At 34.8% G+C, this 22,567-nt stretch overlaps 1 protein-coding gene across 1 annotated transcript in view; it reads left to right on the plus strand.

Annotated features, from left to right (window-relative positions):
• SPAG16 (sperm associated antigen 16) overlaps window positions 1-22,567 on the plus strand; it is a 913,876-nt gene that overhangs the window by 11,935 nt on the left and 879,374 nt on the right. The window contains exons 2-5 of the mRNA XM_007187870.2: window positions 2,705-2,751; window positions 3,590-3,685; window positions 8,355-8,473; window positions 14,364-14,501. Of these exons, the coding sequence (XP_007187932.2) occupies window positions 2,705-2,751; window positions 3,590-3,685; window positions 8,355-8,473; window positions 14,364-14,501 (400 nt within the window). The remainder of the gene's footprint in view (window positions 1-2,704; window positions 2,752-3,589; window positions 3,686-8,354; window positions 8,474-14,363; window positions 14,502-22,567) is intronic.

Raw genomic sequence — 22,567 nt, forward strand, 5'->3', positions numbered from 1 at the left:
TTCATTTATTTTCATCTCCCTGTAGCTGTATGCATGTCTGTAAACTGCCACAGGATTGTTTTGGGATTTGTTTGTGCATTTGTCCATGTGTTGCGAGCCGGCTAGCCAGTTAGACAGATGCATGCAAACATACATGCGAAAGTACATTTCCTTCTGTAGTAACGCTGCAACATCACATTTCAACTATGTTGCTTCTGAGAAGGAAGATTTTCTGTTCACATCATATTGTGGGTATTAACAATATCAATTAAGGAGGATCCTGGTTCCTGTTTTGGGTATTTGTACTCTTCCTGATGTTTTGTTTGGTTAATCTCTTGCCCTTGGTTTACTGAATCTTTGGGTCTATAGCCCTGTAGCTCTTTTATATTTCTCCTTCCTTTAGGGTCTTCAGATTGAGCTGTTTAAAGGATTTGATTTATCTGTTTGTAACATGACACTTGAGAGTTTGGAAAACAAATAGGTGAGAATCCATTACTGAGGATACTGGTAAAAATTGCACATTGCTATTGTGTCACTGTAGAAACAGCACGGTGTAGTTGAAAATTCATGGTATTTATATTTAAGAAACTTGTCTTTGTCACTCATATCTTTGATTTTGGCCAAATCTATTCATCTTCCTGACTTAGTTTCCTTTATTTTTCTTCAGTTTAGAGATGACTGTATCTGTGCCATTCCGTCTCACAGGGTTTTAAGAGCACATATGGTTATGATCCATGCGACGATACTTTTTCAGCTTTATAAAATGGTAGTTATTTTTCTCTTACTCTTTTTTGATTATGGGAAACAGAATATATTATTAGTGATTATACTCCGTTCCCTAGAATATTTTTTTTGGTAGCAGTATGCAAGTGTTGTTTTATATTTCCAAAGCTTTGAGGACAGATCACTTTTTCCTCTATAGAGCCATGTTCAAGAAACTTTGCTTTGATGTTTCTTCCTCACAATAAATAAGCAGTTGGCTTATTTACAATTATAAACTCTATCCAGATCATTTTAGAATATTAACTTCTTTGTGAAATTTATTATGGTATAAACAGGGATGAAGGATAGCATTACTTTTCTGGAGACTTACAGGCAACTGACTGCCTACAAAATCAACTTCTAATAGTTGTTTCTCAGAAGGGGACATATTTTTCCATAAAAAGGAGGCTGAACTTCCTGTAGCTGAACCTAAGGAAATTTTATATCATTAAGTGAAAATGTGTCAGAAAAATATAAATCTAGAAAAGGAGGAAGATTCAGAATGTCTTTTATGTATCCATTCATCTTAATACTAGATCATGGGAGACTTAGGAGACTTCTCCACAGGTACTCATCTCTTTCCAGAATAGGGAAAATAACAACAAACACTTGTATAGTATTTATTATAAGCCAGGCACCATTCTAAATGATTTACATATGTTAATTAGTGTTAACAAGAGAGGTAGTATAGCATAGTGAAACCTAAGCTTCTGGGGCTGATTCCCAATTCTGTTAGGTCCTGATTGTGTAACTGTGCATTTGAGTCCTGATCTGTAAAATAGAGATAATAATAGTTCAGCCTCATTGGTAGGATGAGGATGAAATGAGTTAATACATGTAAAACCCTTAGGACAGTGCCTGGCTCCTGTTAAATACTATGTGTGTGTTATCGGTTCTTATTACAAACAACAGAAGTTGTTATACACACTGTCAGGTTACTCTTGCAGGATGGGATGACGGAGAAATTTCTTATAACCAGCAGCAAAATGAAAACTAGGCTAATCTAATCTTTGATTTTCATAACCATTGCTGTGCACTGAAGTGTTTAATTTTATACCTTTTAAACTTGGCCTAATAAAGTCTGTGCATTTGAAAAAAAATGTAAACCTACCAACCAATCAACAAAATAGCATTACTGGCGTGTATTTTGATTTCTTTTAAAATTAGATGTTGTCTTGAAGTTTTCATTTGTAGACTAACTTGTAATTTTTGAAGGTCTTAGAGCAGTGCTGTTAGAATTTTTTATTAGAATCATTTCCACTGATATTTTAATGCTGATATATCTTGATAATTTATGAACTGCTGAGTTATGATTATTAAGTAGTTTATATTTGCTTAAACATTAGGCTGCCTTTTCTGAGAAGATAATTTAATTTTAAAATTGAGGTATGTAAGAAAGAGAGTGGAGGTGTAAGTATCTTTTATTGATGAAAACATTGAAATCTATATTTTACTTATATTTAAATCTTAGTGTGCTTTGGTTTTTTCATTCACAATACTTTAAACCAAATAAAGAAGTCACACTGCATTGTGAATGACTCAGAAACTCTGGAAAATCCACTGTGGTTTGAGATGTGTTTGAAAATTTACTGTCATAGTTTTCCTGTCCATCATTTTTCTTATCTCTTTCTAATTTATGTTATGATACCATGTACATTTTTGTAAGCTTTCTTAGAATCAAATTGGAAATCATTAGATAGTAAATAGATTAAAAATATAGTTTTTCATGAGTTTGGGTTGTTTGAATAATAATTTAAAATAACAATTAAGATATTTTGTCTTAAAACATCTATAATTGTAGGCTGTATGAGGAGGAGAAATTTTAAAAAATAGCTTAATTTACATGTATTTACTAACTTGGTGAGATACTTGGATATAATACTGTATTTTAAGGTTATCTCAATTTTTAAATATAATAATTTTATTCCATTATTTTGAGATTCAAACTTAACAGTACATTTAGAGGTCACCATAACTGAAGCATCTGAAGATGATTATGAATATGAAGAGGTAATTTGTTCATTTTACGTATTCTATAAATTCATTACAGTCATTCCTGTGAAATATTCATTTTATTTTTTCTTAAAAATTTTTTTTCTTAAGTGATGCTACTGTTTCAACTGAATTTAGCTAATCAGCTGGTGAAGAGTGAGGTTTGGAAATTCTATTTAAAAATTTAGATTGGTTGACACATCTGGCTCTTTTGATTTTCTTGTTAATTGTCCTTCAGAGTCAGCTTCTCATCACCTGCCTTGTGGATCCACACTATAGTCTGTCGTCTCTGTCCAGCAGGTGTTCCCAATCATCCAGTCTAGGTTTCCCAGATTCCTACTACCTAGCTGGAGCTCAGATCCTATGGTTCCCTGCAACTTAGCAATACTTCAGTCTAATGTAGTTACTGTCTCAAACCTTTCCTTTAATTCATTGTTCCAAGGGAACCTATCATTACATCTGAGACTTGGAAAGCAGAGTCACTACAAGATGACAGAAGCTGTGAATGAAACTGTGGAAGCAAGCCTGGCATTTGTGGCCTGGGCAAACAGGAGACAGGACAAACACAGAAGATAGGCTTTGTATTACTACTGGTAAAATGGAGATAATATTAATACATACCACATGAAATGAGTTAATAGATGTAACAGGCTTAAAGCTGTGATCTGATAAGGAAGTCAGAGGGCTGCCTACTTGTTAGTTTATTTTTCATAGATCTTCAGAATGACATGGGGTCTTACATAAAGTGTATTTCTTTGGTCCTTTGTTTTGTGAGGAAAATTTATTTCTAAAATGAAATGAGGTATTTTTATACTCCTGCTAACTCTTCCTATCGTTCTCTTTCTCTGTGATTTAGATACCAGATGACAATTATAGCATTCCAGAAGGTGAAGAAGATCTGGCAAAAGCAGTTCAGATGGTCCAAGAACAGGCTACAGATACTCAAATTTTGGTGAGAATTTTGAACACAACCATAGCCTATAGTTTAACAGTGACACGAAGTTTTGAAAGTCATTTAAACTATAAATACTTCACTTACTAGATGCAGCTCTATCACCTGACATCTTTTTCGCTTCTATTTCTTTATCATCTAACCTTCACTTTTAGTAAGTAGTCATATTTACTTTGCCTCATTTCATCATTTTCCACATGGTGGTCACTTTTGCATGACTTTGCAACAAATGACACTTTCTCTCAGAACTCTCTTTAATCTCAATGGAGTTTAAACAAGGATTTTCAGCACTTGTACAGAACTTGGTATTGTATACATATTCTACAGTCTGTTTTGTAAGCATCTGTATTTTTTATTTTTCATGGAAGTATTTAGATCATAGGAAATGCTTAATATATTATGCTTTTTTTCTTGTGAGGCTAATGAACTAATTTCGGAGGCTTCTTGGTCGCTGCAGCAGCCTTAGCGTCTCATGCCCGTCTCTGGTGTCCACGCTGATAGCCGTGGCTCGCACCCGTCTCTGGATCTCCTTTAAGCAGCGCTCTTAATCCCCTCTCCTCGTGCCCCAGGAAACAAAGAGGCAAGAAAAAGTCTCTTGCCTCTTTGGCAGCTCCAGACTTTCCCGGACTCCCTCCCGGCTAGCCGTGGTGCGCTAACCTCACCAGGCTGTGTTCACGCCGCCAACCCCAATCCTCTCCCTTCGATCCGACCTCGGAAGGCCAAGCCTCAGCTCCCAGCCCCCGCCTACCCCGGGGGCTGAGCAGACAAGCCTCTCGGGCTGGTGAGTGCTGGTCGGCACCCATCCTCTGTGTGGGAATCTCTCCGCTTTGCCCTCCGCACCCCTGTGGCTGCGCTCTCCTCCGTGGCTCCGAAGCTTCCCCCCTCCACCACCCGCAGTCTCCGCCCGCGAAGGGGCTCCTAGTGTATGGAAACCTTTCCTCCTTCACAGCTCCCTCCCACTGGTGCAGGTCCCGTCCCTCTTCTTTGTCTCTGTTTTTTCTTTTTTCTTTTTCCCTACCCAGGTATGTGGGGAGTTTCTTGCCTTTGGGGAGGTCTGAGGTCTTCTGCCAGCGTTCAGTAGGTGTTCTGCAGGAGTTGTTCCACATGTAGATGTATTTCCGATGTATTTGTGGGGAGGAAGGTGATCTCCACGTCTTACTCTTCTGCCATCTTGAAGGTCTCCTCCTTTTATTTAGACTTTGGTTTCATTAAAGTTCATTTTAAATGTTACATATCATAAATGCTAATGAAATAAATACATAAAATAATTTTCATTACTTTTATAGGTTCAATGATTAAATCACAATAAGAAGAGCTGTTTGTCATTATTGAGTTCCTAGTCCCTTGATGTACACATTTAATTTCAGTTAAAGAACCAGGCTACTTGTACCCCGAGCCTTGCCTGTAGATTCTCCAAACTAGTATCTTTGACTTAATTTGAATTAGAGTTGATTCTCAGGAGTCAAAAAAACTGTTTTCAAAGGAACTCACTGACTGGAATAGTTCAAACTATATCAAGACAGTTTTGATATATGGTCCAGTAATTCTTTGCTATTCAACATAAGAAATCCTGTCTGATTTTGTTCTCAACATATCTCATATCCTTCTCTTCGCTTTCATCCCTTACTTAGTTTCTCTCAGATTCCCCTTCTGTCTTCTCTCATCAGAGCTACTGTCATGCTGCTGATACTGTGCCTCCTTACTTCCATGTAAAGGAGGTTTTAAACACAAATTTGAATTTATCACTCCTCTACTTACATCACCAATGTCTCCATCCTTCCATCTGCCTTGACCTTCTTGATGTGCTTTCTGTCTGGCTTTCCAACTTTCTCTTTGGTCCTTTCTCCATAAGACCTTGAGCTTGAATGGACTGAACTCTCATTCCTTGTCTTTGCCTCTGATGTTTTTCTTGCCTTGAATTTCCTTCCATCCTTCTTCAACCATTGAACTTCCTCTTCTTCTATAAATTCCAACTTAAGAGTCTTTCTTAACAAAGCCTTCATTTACCTACCCAACACAAGTGAAATACTTTCCACCTTTATCTGTCACTTTACCAAGATGATCTCTATTTTTTCACATGGGACACTATTTAGAAACCTTTCTAATTAGAAAATTTCATCTTTATAACTTTCATAGAGAAAACTAAGCAACATGCTAGAGCCACTTTTGTATGCAACAGATTTCTGGGTCACCTGTGGATGGATTTTTTAATAATTCAGCATTTTGTAAAGTGAGGCATATTTGCTAGTTTTTAGAGCCTTAGCTCTTTTTGTCCTTATTCTGAGGTGCTTTATTAACACCATCATTAAATCAGTTTTAAAGCTGTAATGAGAGTTGTATATATTTTATAATTGAGATAAAAATGCAACTTAAAATTACATAAATGTACCTATTGGCTGTATGTATGATGTTCTGTGTAGACTTATAAACAGGCTTTTATAATCAAAACTAATCACAAATAGTAGAGCTTCTATACTGTTATTTGCTTACATGTTTTGTTTTTTACTCAACTGGTCTTTCAATTCCTTGAGACAGGGACGGTGTCTTATCATATTTAATTCCTAGCACTTTTCACACAGTGCCTGGCATATGGGTGATGTTCAGCAAATATATGTTAAGTTAATATTATTTGTAAAGATAAAAGAGACATTTATGATCACATTACAGCTTGGTACATGTGTGTGTGTGGTGTGTAATGCTGAAGGACTATAGATACATAAATACATTGTCAGGATTATAAATCTCAATGTATAAGTAAGAACTATGGCAGTTTAAAGTGGTTGGATTTCTGTTTTGGATGTTTCAAGGTGTGTGTATAAGATGCGTTCAGGAAGAGAAAACATTTATTTGAGAAGGCAGGAATCTTGTGTGTTGCAGCCACACACACAGCATCTTGTAAGCAAGCAGTCCATAGGCATCTTTAGAAACTAGAGTAGGTACAGTCTGTCTTCCCTTTTCTCCTATGTTCCTGATTCCTTCAACTATCATCCTTCTCATCTTAAAATATCATGTTCAAATTTACTGACCCAAAATCAAAGGTAGCATTTATTAAGTATAATAAATGTTTGCTTTTAGCTATATTATGCCCTTACCTAACAGTTATAAATATAAAATCTTCTACCACAATTCAACAACTTGATGGATGACAGGCATGCTGTACTATGCTACCTTGGCATCTCCCATGATGTTTGATATAGGGTCCTACACATTATCGTCATTGTTATCTGATATCTTTTTTAATGATCTTAGGAAAGAGATTTGAAGTTATTCTGCATGAGCTTTAAAAAAAATTTATTTTAAAACCCCGTCATTTGTCAGGAATTTTCTGTAGCCCCCTAAATTTGCTTAAACTCATCACTATTTTGATTGTCATAATAGCCACTAGTAATTAACATCAGCATTAAAGTATTTATAGAACTTTTAAAGGACTTTTTGTAGCAAGAAAGATTCTCTTTCTTCAGTGCATTTCTGTGTAACCATTGTGTGCATTCTTTGTAACCTGGTCTGTAACCATTACCAAGTTGGGAAGGGGAAGTAGGAAGGAAAGTCCATTGCTGGGTTTCTGTAGGTGAAAATAGATCTGACTATCCAAATATTCTGCAGTGAGATTACTGAGTTCTTACCAATGAGAAGAAAATGAATGTACTTTGGAGACAATGATGCTGTTGATATTAAGAATCTACCCATTACTAGATTTATTTTATACAGTGATATGTGATATGGTAGTTGTTATGACTGTCCTAATTTCATATCTCACTTGCTGAAATATCTCCATTTCTCTAGTTTAAGGATCTCTAAACTTGTTCTCACAAGGGTCAAATAGAAAATATTTTGAGTTTTGAAGGGCATAAGGTCTCTGTTGCAACTGCTCAACTGTAGTGCAAAAACAGCCATAGACAATATGTAAATAAGTGGGCATGGTGGGGTTCTAATAAACTTTGTTTATGAGAACAGTTAGCTGACCCCTAATCTAGTTGATAGACTTATTTATTTCCATTATGAAATAGTAGTACAAGAGCCCTCTATTGCACATAATTTCTTCCATAGTGTTTCTAGAAATCAAGGCACCCAAACCACATTTCTTTTTATAATGGTAATAATTAAAAGAATTAAATGATCTATACATATTTTTTTCTTTTTTAAAATTTGTTATATACTATTGTTAGGGCAAGCTGACCTCCTTATTGTTTTCCAAACAATCCAATCACAGTCTTGCCTGCCTTTGTACTTGCTAATGCTGTATCTGGAACATGACTCTACCTCTTCTCTAGATTTATGTTCAGATGCTGCTTTCTCAATGAAATCTTCCTTCATCACCCTGTGTGCATAGCAGCCCAGCTCCACACACATATCTGCTCCCTACCTGGCTTTCCCTCGCTTCAACCCTCTGTTTGTACCCACAGGCACTTAGTACCATCTACCATACTATATATTTTTAATTTAGTTATTCATTTTCTGTCCCCATATTCTTGACTATTAGTTATGAGGACTGAGTCTTGTCTGTTTTCATCACTGCTTTATCCCTAGTGATTAAAATAGTTCCTGGACATAACATTCAACAAAATTCTTTAAAAAGTGAATGAATGAATAAATGAATGTAAAACCTATGTGTACAATTAATCAAAGCTTTGATATTTTCAAAATAAATAATTACACATTTAAATTTTAGGAGCAGAAAACAGTCCTTTCTTCAAAGCACGCAGTACCTGAAGCAATAGAAGACTTTCTCTGCAATTTCCTGATCAAAATGGGAATGACCAGAACTCTTGATTGCTTTCAATCTGAATGGTAAAACTTTTAGTCATCTTAAAAGACTTTGAGTGACTCGGCTTATGTAAAATGAATGAACTGGATAGAAACTTTTCCCATCACCGCCACTGAAACCACAACACACATACACACACAATCAGGATATCAATTTCAAAGAAATTTTTAATAAATATCTTTTCTAAATATACAAATTTAGGTGATTTTCAAGAATCAATAAAATGGAATGTCTGCTGTAGTTATATAATATGAAGCTATTTGATAAAATATTTTAAAAATGTCTTTAGAATAATTATAAGGGTATAATTTCCTGTATTAAGACATCCTACTAACAGTACTACTTTGCTTGTTTTACTTAGAGTGTAATGGCCTGCTTTTCTCTACTCACACAACTAATTTTTTTTCTACAAATATCCCTTCATTTAGAAGTAAGTGGAATTACATTGTCAAATGATACCGTTTTCTTGTTATAATTGAAAATTTAATAACTTATTGGTTATGAAAATCAGCAGGCATACTGTCTTTATTCCTTTGCTGTAGTGGTAATGTCACCAGGCACATTTTCAGAGTCCTAACATTTGTTAACAAAATATTATTAAATAATTGGATAATAAAATGTTTGATTTTAAAAAGCCATTGATATTATAGAAATAAGGAATAATATGATATATAAAGTTGTTTATAGTGTTTTGGAGTTTAATCCTAATTTGTAATTTCTACTAATCCAACTTTGATTTAATTTTTATATTCTGCTTTTTTTCGTTCTCATCTACAGAGACCATGCACATAGAAGAAATGAGTTTCATTATTTCAAATTGCATGTCTAATGTTAATAAATTTAACTAGGAGAACCATTTTTGATTAATACGGTTTAGGAAAAAGAACAAGTTTGATGGTAGAAAAATAATACTCTTCCTATTAAATCTGGAAGTTGTGTGAATAATTTTTATAAAAATGTCCCTAAGAAATAATTATAAATGTATTAGAAAATACATTTTTATAAAAGTAGGTAGATGGTTAATTTGCAGTACTAATGAAAGATTAATGTGGTTCAGTTTCCTTTTTTTCTTCTAAAGATATGTGTTAGGACATGTAGTGCTTACATGTTTGGCCAGTCCAAAGTGTGAAATGATCCCCTTGGAGAAATCTGGAATCAAGTATGCTCTTAATTAGGTGCTTGTTGCCATATTATCCTTTTAGATTTAGCAATTTGAATTGAGATGAAATTTCAGAAAAGTACAATAGTATTAAGATTTATAGAACCCCTAAGTAAGCATTCCATTTAGCATAATATTACAATCATAATGTAAAATTTGTATAAATATCTCTTCATTATATGGGTTTAGTAATACTGTGGTTCAAATTATTTTATTCTTATCCCTAGCCGCCAGTTTGTAATGCGATTACAAATTATTTGTAATGAGATTATACTGTATTGGATATTTTTATTTCAAATGAAACATTTTTTACTTTGATCAGAAACCATTACTTATTATGCATAGTAAGACTATAGGGATATTATATATATTATTTTTATAATTTCTTATTATAGAGAAAAACACTTGTAATATATCATTGCTGTAAATTCATTTAATTTTATAAAAGGTGGTGAAGCAAGGTTTCTCTATTTTTGGTTTGTAAAAAAAAAAAAAAAAACCCACAAAAAACAAACAAACAAAAACTCCAAAACCCAAAAAATCTGGGCAGTAAAATTTGACTTATGTTCTTTCATTCCTCAAACAGTAATTGCAGTAAATCCATTGAATCTGGGGTCAGCAAACTAAGGCTCTGGGGCCAAATCTAACATGCCTCCTGTTTTGGTAAATAAAATTTTATTGGAACACAGCCATGACCTATCTTTTAGGTATTGTCTATTTGTCTGTGGTTGCTTTCACACTATTACGTATAATGGCAAAGTTAGTTAGTCACAGCAGAGACCATATGGCCCAGAAACCTTTTTTTTTTCTCCAAATTCTAAATATTTATTTTCTGACCATTAACCCACACAGAAAAGATTATACATATTCATAATATTCTATGAACCACAAAAAGTCTGCACTGTGGGTTTAGTCAATGATATTTTTATGACCCTTTAGAAGTGCTCTGTGGACAATTATAATTTCCCTGGGGGGCAAAATTAAAGAAAGGGTTAACATGGAGAATTATGGTAGTGCATTTTATGTACCCTTACCGAGCATATGTCAACCATCTCCTTTCCTCCACTGGATTGTTTTGCTGGCTGTTAACAAGGTCAGGACTCACACAAAATGTACATTCTTGCTCTTTGCCTTTTCCTCTTATTATCTCCAACTCACTCCAACTCTTCTTCCCTTTACAGCCAAATGCTTTGAAAACAGGCTCTTTATTTTCTTTCTTTCTTTACTGTTTTACATCCTTGGTTCTCTCCAGTTTGGCTTCTGTTCCTACCATTCTACTGAAGTTTGGATGGTAGTAAAAATGCCATCAAATGTAATAGTGCAATTATTTATAATATTTAATAGCTATTTTAATTTTTTCTTAATTTTAGAAGAAATTATAAATTAGTATATTCCTTTAATTTTCATAAAAGGGTAAATATTGCTGCTTTTAGCCAATAAAATTTGGCATAATACATAATTACTCAAATGTGGGTAGTTCAGTTACAACTTTTACCACATATTAATTTATTTACATAGCATTTATTTTAGTGGCCTTCATATCACTATTTTTTCTTCTTGAAATAATTTCTTTAGTGATTTTTTTTTCTGCATTAAATAAAGCAAGTTGCTGAAAACCAATTTTATGGTCAGAAAAACTTTATGGTCCAATACTTCAGTCAATCCTTATGTCTTCTCTTTTGAGATAAGTATAAACCACATTCCAAATATGCATAGAAAAGTGATTTTATGCTTAAATGGTTATCTATTTGTTGTTTTGTAAGTTGTGGCAAATATCATTTAATATTGATTCAATTATCTTAAACTTTTGGATATTTTACAGGAGTTTTCTTGCTATTTTTTGGTATCAGATAAGATATATATATAACACAAAACATATGACTACTAATGTGTAATATATTAATAAAGATTTAAAATATGAAAATGCTGAAAATTAAACGTTTTTAAACTAATATTTAGCTCATCTATAGCAAGCTTTGTAGGGATTTCTTTGTTAATAACTATATTACTTGAAATGTTTTTCTATGCTCTGGTTGTTGTTGTTGTTGTTGTTTTTTTTAATTTTACTTATTTATTTATTTATTTATTTATTGGCTGTGTTGGGTCTTCGTTTCTGTGCGTAGGGCTTTCTCTAGTTGCGGTGAGCGGGGGCCACTCTTCATCACGGTGCGCGGGCCTCTCACTATCGCGGCCTCTCTTGTTGCGGAGCACAGGCTTCAGACGCGCAGGCTCAGTAGTTGTGGCTCACGGGCCTAGTTGCTCCGTGGCATGTGGGATCCTCCCAGACCAGGGCTCGAACCCGCGTCCCCTGTACTGGCAGGCAGATTCTCAACCACTGCGCCACCAGGGAAGCCCGCTCTGGTTGTTTTTTATTTAACTTTATTAATTGCTACATATAATGATCAAAATTGTACTTATTTACAGATTTAGAAATGATTTTCTGATGTTCTTTCTTACTTCACTGAGAAAATGGAAGTTGCACAACTCTTGCTTCCTCTCTACCAACCTGCCACCTCTGTTGTCAGCATTCTCCCTCTCTCCTGTCACAGCGGCTGAGCCATATACACTGTCATCTGAGGCCAGCTCTCCTCTACTGGATCCCAGCTCCTCTCACCTACTCAAGCACATGACTCCTGCAATTGTCCCCTCTCTTTCCTGCACTGTAAACTTTTTCCTTCTCTGCTGAATCACTCACATAAGCATAGAGGTGTACAATAATATGTCATATATTAACAAATAGAAGAAAACAAAACACCCTGGACTCCACTTTCTCTTCTAGGTTCATCTTGATTTCCTGGGCTCTGCTTTGTAGCTTATCTCCTTGAAAGAGTTTGTTGCTACTTCCTCATTTCCTACTCTCTCATTCCTACTCTAGTTCCACTTTCATCTCCATGACTCTACTGAAACTTTTTCCAGTGACTTCACGTTACCAAATTCAGTGATCGATCCTCCGTACTCCTCCTATTCCTTCTCCTTGCATCATTTGTCACTGTTACCCATTTCTTATTTCTTGCAACACTTTCTTCACCTGGTCCCTGACCCAAGCACTCTTCTATTCTTTCACTACTTCACTGCCCCCTCTCTTTCTTAGTCTCTATTTGGTAGTATTTCCTTCTCTTCCCAATCTTGAAACAGTCCTAGGTCTTCCTCACTTCTCTCTTTACATTCACTTCCTAACTGGCCTCATCCAATCTTGTGACTTGGAAGTGTATCTATTTACTGATCATTCCCAGATTTAAACTGCATGTCCTAACTTTTTCCCTGAACTCTGGACATGTACTTATAATGTTCATTTTCACTTAATTGCCCAGCAGACATATTGCATTTAACATGGATAGAAACAGTTCCTTGATTTCTCTAAGCACCAATTCCTACTGCATTTGTCCCCCCTTCACTAAATATCTGTCTGTTGCTCAGCTAAAATCCTTGGAGTCATCCTTGACTTTTCTTTTTTAACCAACACCTGACATCTGATCTGTAGGAGAACCCTGTTGGCTCCATCTTTACAGCATGTCCAGAAGATACCCATTCCTCACAATCTTTACTGTTGCCAACTTTGTCTAAGCCACCAATCTCTCTCTCCTGAACTATTGCAGCAGCCTCCTAACTAGACTCTCTGGTTCTACTCTTGCTTCTCTAGAGTCAGTTTCTTCAAACAGATGCCAGACTAATCCTTTTAAAACATAAATCTGATCAGTGTCACTTGTCTCTTAAAGCATTCCGATGGCTTCTGATTCAGAGTAAAATCACACTCCTCTTTTTGGCTCCCTGCTGTCTTCCTGACTTATCTCTCACCATTCTCTTTCCTGCTCACTTAGTTGGCTCCGTTTCCAAATACTACAGATGTACTGGCTTTTTGCTTTATATTGTATATGTCAAACACCTCCTGTCTCAGGGCCTTTATATTTACTTTTCTATCAGCCAAGAATGCTCTTCTCCCACATATCCACATGGCTTAGTCTCTCATTTCCTTCAGTTCCCTGCTCAAATATCACTTTGTCAGTTATACTTTCTCTGGCCACCTTATATAAAATATCACAAACACCCCCCCATCATTCTCTACTTCAGTCTCTCTGTTTCTCTTATCTTGCTTTATTTTACTTCATAGAATATATCACCATCCACACTAGAATGGAAACTCCATTAGATAGGTAGGGACTTGGGGCATTTTTGTTAATTTCACCAGTGTCTGGACTAGTGCCTGGAGCATAGGAGATGTTCAGTTATATTTTATGCACCATGATGATATTAGTACTTAGCAATTCATTAATATTTTATTTTAAAAATATCTTACGAATATTGACATTTTAAATTTAAAAAGTTATGTTGCAACTCATCACTATAAACATTCCCTAAGACTTAACTTTTTGGGCTTCCCTGGTGACGCCGTTGTTAAGAATCCGCCTGCCAATGCAGGAGACACGGGTTCGAGCCCTGGTCTGGGAAGATCCCACATGCTGTGGAGCAGCTAAGCCCGAGCGCCACAACGGCTGAAGCCCATGTGCCTAAAGCCCGTGTTCCGCAACAAGAGCAGCAAGAGAAGCCACCACAATGAGAAGCCCGCGCACCACAACGAAGAGTAGCTCCCGCTTGTCGCAACTGGAGAAAGCCCATGTGTAGCAACGAAGACCCGATGCAGCCAAAAATAAATAAATAAAATTTTAAAAAGTGATTTAACTTTTTGAAATGTACATAAATTAAGCCAATGTAGTAGAAAGAAACAATATAAAGTCTTTTGTTTGATTTTATCCTAGGTATGAGTTAATACAGAAGGGAGTAACTGAACTTAGAGGTGGTGGGCATGTTCCAGATGTCTACACCCAGAATATGCTTTTAGAAAATGAGAACAAAATTTTGAAGAAAGACTTGAAGCACTATAAACAAGCAGCTGAGTATGTTATTTTTTAATGACTTTTTTTTTTTTATTTTGGACTAAATAAAAGTAAGGCATTGAATTAGCTAATAGGTGGATGGTGGTTAATGCAACAGAGCTTTAACTCTGGAGAAATGAATTATATGTCAATTCTAGTTGGAAAGAATATGAAAGGCTTCACCAGCAAATTAATTGAACAGATGAGCAGAACACTCACAACTGTAATTCACCAACAAGAGTGGAATGCCGGGGGTTGTGCAGGAGGTTGTTAATATGTTATGTAACATTCGCTTCCTTATGTATTTTGATAGTCTTATCATGGCTTGTGGAAATCTTCCCCTGTGAGGTTAAGCTAATTTCTGAAATAATAATAAAATTATAGAAAGCTAGAGGAAGGAAGGAGCTAGTGTATTCTTAGTAGAGCAATTTCAGTATTTGAAAGTTGCCCAAAGAAAACTGTTATTTTGTAATTTCCTAGCATGAATTTATGCACAGAAGAGAAACTTAACAGAAACCAAATATCTCTGCATGTTTATTTCTTTCTAAATTAATGAAAGACATGCAATTTTTGGCAAACAAATTTAGATAAATGGGCAGTGTTATCCTGGCAAAGACAAATATGTGAATGTGTTGACTTGGGGTGAACATACTTATCTAAGACAGTGTTAGATGAAAAATCAATGCTTAGATATGGAGTAGACAGTTTATGCTTTGTTCATTAATTTTTATTAAACATTTGAAGAGGGGCTTTCTCTGTTAAAGAATCATATTAAAACAAAAATTGGATAAACAGAACTACCATAAAGGAACATAATATTTCTAAGATCTTCGTAAAAAACTTCAATGTAAAGAAACGAGACTGTATTGCCAGGTAAAGGAAACATTTAAAATAAGCTTCTACTTTTGAAAGGTGGTGGTAAATAAATGATAATTTGTACGATTGTTTATTCAGTTATTATGTGCACTTACAGAAATGTATTTTGCAAGTTATACAACGTTCATATGATCTGTGGACGTACTATTTGGGATTTTACATTTTAGATGGAAGTGTATGATGATCCACAAAATGATAGTACTAGAACCAGCATCCTCTCTATCCTCAGTTCCATTTCTCAGAAGTGGTTTGCACTCTTGGCCCTGACACTCACTGTGATTTAGTATAGACACCTAATGGATGCACTGGGAATTTGACACAGCAGATTTTTCAGAGTGCTGCCTGGCATAGTGTTTCAGTTCCTGATCTTTGAATTATTGCTTGAGTTTGCTAATTTCTTTTGAATAGGTAGAGCCTCTTTCTGCAATGAGTTTTGCCCCAGTGATATGAAATGATCATTTTTATTACTGGTTGTTTATTGAATATTATATTTAATAACTATAATCAAAACCATATAAACTGTTGCCCATGCAAATTATTAACTTAATGTTGAAAGAAACTGTGATTCAAACAGATATCACTCAAATGAAATCTGTCTCTTGTTCATGTTTACTAAAATATCAGATTACTAAATGTTTTTAAAATTTACTGTATTTACTAAAATATGGTTTTAGTTTCAATGGGCTTATGGTATCTCTCAAATCTATCTTACTTGATATAATTAAACTTATACAAATTAGAAAAGGAAAATATTTATTTAGTTTAAGTTACCTGACATGGAAAATTTGAAGGAAAGCTGCTTGACCCTTAGTAAATGCCTAATATTTATATCATTGAATGAATATTAAGCAAAGTGTGCTTCACAGCCCCTTTTGATGAAGGATGTCCCTGTGGCCTAATTTTGTTGGATACAGTCCCAGAAAATGGAGACTGAAATTTTGTAAAGAATTCCCAAAACTACCTCTGTCATGCTACAAGTTTGCCCCAAACTGTAAGTTTCATCACATAGGTTTTTCAATTTGACTTGTGAGGATATTTTCCCAGTAGGAATTAGTGATAAACATGGGATTCCCTTTAAGGAATATACATTAAAGTTTTCTTTTTTAGGATTAAGGCTGTTTCTTAAAGCAAGATAAATGTAGATGTCAAATACTTTTCTAATAATAATTAATATTTAATATGTAAAAAGAGTCAGGTTACAGATGTGTTATATATTATCTTGATTAAACTGGTAGCATTTAGTGATGAATCTAGAAAAATCAGTGAAATCATATAGCTGTAAGCTTATTATTTATCTAGGGAAGATTTGCCATGGAAAGAGTACTGAATTTAAAGTTCAAATACCTAGCTTCCAATATTCTGCTACTTATTAACTCAGTTTCCTTATTGTTATACTGGGAATAATTATGCATAATATTATTAACTCCTAGGGAGTGATGTGATAACTAAATAAGACAATCTATATTAAAGAGCTGTGTAAATCACAAAGTGCTGTGAAAATGTCAGCAATTATTATCAATATCTCTAAAGGCTGTCATCCCTAGATTTTAAAAAATTATCATATCATTATTTTTGAAATTCAGCAATGATGAAGTATGAAGGAAGAGATGAAAAGGGCAAATATTTCACTATAAAATATCTGAATTGCTATAATTAAAAAAGAAATTGTCTTTCTCTCCTGTAAGCAATGCCAATTTTAGAACAGAGGCTTTCCCTGTATTTGCTGCAAATGTAGATTATTTTCTAAAATATAAAATTTGGTCTATGGTGTATCTGTATGTTTCTTGATGGGTGTTAACCAGACTTATTGTGATTATTTTGCAATATATACAAACATCCAATCAGTATGTTGTACACCTGAAACTGATAGAATGTTACATGTCAATTAAATCTTGATAAATAAAAGGTTGGGAGAAAACTGCTTGGAAAATTTCTTTATGGATGTTTTTAAGGGAAAAACAGCATTATTAAAAAGATTTATAGTTACATTAAATATATTATTGGCCAAAAAGTTCGTTCAGAACGTCTTACGGCAAAACCTGAGTGAAGTTTTTGACCAACCCAATGCATAATAGATACTGGAGAGGAATGATATAAATAGTAGTTTGACATTCTTTCTTGGAAGATTAGAATATAACTGTACTTTTATATTGAAATGTAGACCAATTGTTATTTTAAATGCAGAGGTCCAGAATTTAAGTGACCTCACATTTGCAGAGAACTGTTAGTTGAATGAAGACTAAAAATCATCACTTAGCGTTATCTTTCACAGTTAAGACACTATTTCATAAACCTTGTTTTATTTGGTAGTTGACCTGCCACAATATTCACCTCAGTCCGAGGTGCATAAAAACAATTATGGGTTTTATAATTAGAAACCTGTTTGCTTGATTTTGTTCCGTATCTTGACTAGCATATTATGTCTTCTGCTAAGAATATAGACTGCAAATATTCTCAATTGGATGGCTTACTCTTAAAATCATCATTGTGTATAATACTTGTACTTAACATCCCGTAATCTGGCTTTCGCCCCGCCTATGCTACTCTGGTGTACAACATCCTGTTTCATTCTTGTCCTCCCTCAGCTTCTGTGAGGACATGCTGTTCTGCCTCTACTTCTACCTCATAGACAGGCTCACCTCCATGCTGTTTACGCTCTCTAAGGCTGTGCCGAGCAGTAAGATCACCACTAACTACATGTGGATGTTGACAGAATGTGCTGAATCAGGTGGTGGTAGGCGCCATGCAGAAAAAGAACACAAGTAAAGGAGACAGAAATAAATGAGGTGCTGTTTTATACAGTGTAGTGAGGGACGTCCTGTCAGATATCTGACGAAACTGAAGGAGGAGGCTGTGTGTCAATTTGGGAAAAAGGAATTCCAGGCAGAGGGAAAAGGAAATATAAAGAGCCTATGTTGGGGACAGCTTGGCTTGTTAGCGGATGAACAAGGGGACCATAGTGACTAGAATCAGGGAGTAAGTGGTAGAGGCCTTTGTTAGAACTTTGCTTTTTTTCCTTTGAGTGGGATGGTGAGGCTAATGGATAGTTTTGAGGAGAAGTATAATGTAAGGTGGCTCCTGTGTGGAAAATAGACTGGATGGGGGCACATAATGGAAACAGGGAGAACATTATATCCTGAATAACCTTCTTATAGGTTGACTTATCTGGTTACAACATAGTAATAATGAAGTCAAACTGGCTTCTTATGGGACAGTTAGGTTCTTGAAAGGACAACATCTGTTGTTATCAAATTCTGCATTACTTACTAACCCCAGTCAAACTTGGTTCAGGACAGATATTGATATTGGATCAGATATTATGGATAGAGCAACACAAATGCATACTGTCTGCCATTTGTTAGCTATAAGAATATAATTATCTCTCAGTTTTCTCATATGTAAGTGGGGTGACATTACCTATCCTTGAGTGAATCATTTTAGTGTTTAGCACAATATCCATCACATGGTAAGTGCTCAGTAAGGATTAAATCAGTATTCTGTATTACAGTATCATTTTTTTCCCTTTCAGAACATTCACTACAGTTTATGGATATATATGTATATATTTTATTTCCTTATTCTTTTTTTTTATACTCCTGTAAGGCAAAGATTATGCTTGTGTTACCCATCACAGTGTAATGAGCACTGTACCTAGTACACAGTATTATTAAGTGGGTGGAATAGCATTATCATCTTCATCAACTTTATTATTAGCAGCAGCAGTAACACTGAAGAAATACCCAAGAGTGGCATCTTTTCCAGAAGGCAGGTACAAAGCAATTTATTTATTTGCTTATATATATTAACTTTTTAATTCTAAACAAATACCAAGCATATAGAAAATAAACAAAATAAAATAATGAACTTATTGGGCCTGTCAGACAGTTTCAACACTTATCAACCTTCTGCCGTTCTTATTTCATTTCTATCTCCACCCACACCCTACCCCACATCCTGTTTATTATTTTTTACAGTTCTTTTTTTGTGTTATAATTTACATAAATTGAAATGTACAAGTCTTAGCTACATAATTTTGACAAACAGATGAAGTCTTGTAACCTTCATACTCATGTTACTATAGAACATTTCTTTCTATCCAGGAATTTCTTTTTTTTTTTTTTTTTTTAACTTTGGATTTATTTATTTATTTATTTATTTAGTTATGGCTGTATTAGGTCTTCGTTTCTGTGCGAGGGCTTTCTCTAGTTGCCGCAAGCGGGGGCCACTCTTCATCGCGGTGCGCGGGCCTCTCACTATCGCGGCCTCTCTTGTTGCGGAGCACAGGCTCCAGATGTGCAGGCTCAGTAGTTGTGGCTCACGGGCCCAGTTGCTCCGCGGCATGTGGGATCTTCCCAGACCAGGGCTCGAACCCGTGTCCCCTGCATTGGCAGGCAGACTCTCAACCACTGTGCCACCAGGGAAGCCCCAGGAATTTCTTTTGTGTCCCTTCTCAGTCATTCCCTACCCTGGCAATCACTGTTCTGATTTTATTTTCCACCTTAGATTAGTTTTCCAGTTTGAGAACTTCATAAATGGAATCACAGAATATTCATTTCTTTGTGTTTGACATTTTCCACTCAGCTAAAATCTGTACAATTTATATGTGATTTTTGCATTTATCAATAATTTGTTCCCTTTTATTGCTAAGTAGTACTCTATTGTGTAGTGTCTACCACAATTTGTTTACCCTTTTTCTATTGAGTTGTTTCCAACTGTGGTTATTATGAATGATACTGCTATGAACATTTGTGTACAAGTCTTTTTGTGAGGATGTGCTTTCTTTCTTTTGGATAAAAACTTAGGAATGGAATTTATGAAGGGTAGATGTATAAGAAACTGCTAGTCCATTTTCTAACATTCCAGTTGAGTCATTTTACATTCTCAAGAGCAATATATGAGAGTTCCAGTTGCTCCATATTGTCACCAACATTGCGTTTTGTTAGTCTTTTAAATTTCAGCTATTTTAGTGGTTGTATGGTAGCAGCTTCTTGTAGTTTTGATATACATTTTCCTGATAACTAATGATATTGTGAACATTTTTTGTGTGTGTGTGTGTGTGTGTGCTTATTGGCCATTCATTGATCCTGCTTTCTGTGTAAATCTTTTGCCTGTTTTTGGTTGAATTAGTTGTCTTAATTTTGAGTTGTAAGAGTTCTTTATATATTCTGGTTACAAATCCTTTGTCAGAATAATGTGAATATTTTCTTCCAGTTTATGGCTTGATTCTTCAATTTCTTAATGGTGTCTTGGGGTGAGCAGAAATTTTAAATTTTGAGGAAGTCTAATTTATCTTTTTTACAATATTGCTTTTGATATTTTGGCTAAGATACCATTGCCTACTCCCAGGTCACAGAAATATTCTGTTTTCTTCTAAAACCTTTAAAGATTTAGAATTTTTATTTCAGCCTGTGATCTATCTTTAATTTTTGTATACTGTGTGAGGTAGGAGCTAGAGGTTAATTTTCTTTCCTATAGGAATAGTCAATTGTTCCAGCACCATTCTTAAAAAGATTTTTCATCCTTCATTGAATTTCTTTGGCATTTTTGTTGAAAATCAATTGACCATGTAATTGTGGGTCTATTTCTATACTCTATTCTGTTCCATTAGCCTCTTTGTTTATTCATATACTAATACCACACTCTTGATTACTGTAAGTTTAATTAAGTCCTTAAAGTCAGATAGAGTTAGTCTTCCAGCTTTGTTTTTCTTTTTTTAAAGACAGTTTGACTATCTTAGATCCTTTGCATTTTCATACAAATTAAGAATCACTTTGTCAATTTCTATAGAAAGACAGGTGCGGGATTAGAATTAAGATTGAGTTGAATCTATAACAATTTGGGAAGAATGTGTGTGTGTGTGTGTGTGTGTTTGTGTGTACACATATATTTATACATACATACTTTTTTGGGGGGGAAGGATTGATATATTTATAAGTTTTAGTCTTCTATTTGTATGGTATCTCTTTCCAGTTATTAGGTTATCTTTAAGTTAATGCTGTATATTTGTGAAGGAGCTCGAAATTTGTGTCCTTTACATCTAATTATCTAATATATACATTTTTGTTACATTGTGAACGCCATATAATAGGGACTTGTCTTGTGCTCAGTATATCCCCAGGGCCTGTAGCTGTGCCTGGCAAATAGGAGGGACTTATGTGAATGTATGCTATTAACATTTTGGCTCTTTAGAAAGCTTTTGACAAAGTTCAACACCCATTTATGATAAAAACTCTCCAGAATGTGGGCTTAGAGGGAACCTACTTCAACATAATAAAGGCCATATATGACAAACCTACAGCTAACATCATACTCAATGGTGAAAAGCTGAAAGCATTTCCTCTAAGATCAGGAACAAGACAAGGATGCCCACTTTTATTCAACATAGTTTTGGAAGTCCTAGCCATGGCTGTTGGAGAAGAAAAAGAAACAAAAGGAATCCAAATTGGAAAAAAAGAAGTAAACTGTTACTGTTTGCAGATGACATGATACTGTACATAGAAAATCCTAAAGATGCTACCAGAAAACTACTAAGGCTCATCAAAGAATTTGGTAAAGTTGCAGGATACAAAATTAATACACAGAAATATGTTTTTTAAAATACTTTTTATTTTATATTGGAGTATAGTTGATTAACAATGTTGATAGTTTCAGGCTTACAGCAAAGTAATTCAGTTATACATATACATGTATCTATTCTTTTCCAAATTCTTTTCCCATTTAGGCTGTTACATAATATTGAGCAGGGTTCCCTATGTTATGCAGTAGGTCCTTGTTTGTTATCCATTTTAAATATAGCAGTGTGTACATTTTTTTTTAATACACAGAAATCTCTTGCATTTCTATACACTAACAGTGAAAAATCAGAAAGAGAGATTAAGGAAACAATCCCATTTACCATCGCATCAAAATAATAAAATTCTGAGGAATAAACTTACCTAAGGAGGCAAAAGATCTCTACTCAGAAAACTATAAGATACTGATGAAAGAAATCAAAGATACTAGAAACAGTTGGAGAAATATGCCATGTTCTTGGATTGGAAGAATCAATATTGTGAAAATGACTGTACTACCCAAAGCAATCTACAGATTCAATGCAATCCCTATCAAATTACCAGGGTAATTTTCACAGAATTAGAACAAAAGTTTTTACACTTTGACCAAAAGACCCCAAAGAGTGAAAGCAATCTTGAGAAAGAAAAATGGAGCTGGAG

Source organism: Balaenoptera acutorostrata, chromosome 8 (assembly GCF_949987535.1).
Source record: "Balaenoptera acutorostrata chromosome 8, mBalAcu1.1, whole genome shotgun sequence".
Lineage (NCBI taxonomy): Eukaryota > Metazoa > Chordata > Mammalia > Artiodactyla > Balaenopteridae > Balaenoptera > Balaenoptera acutorostrata.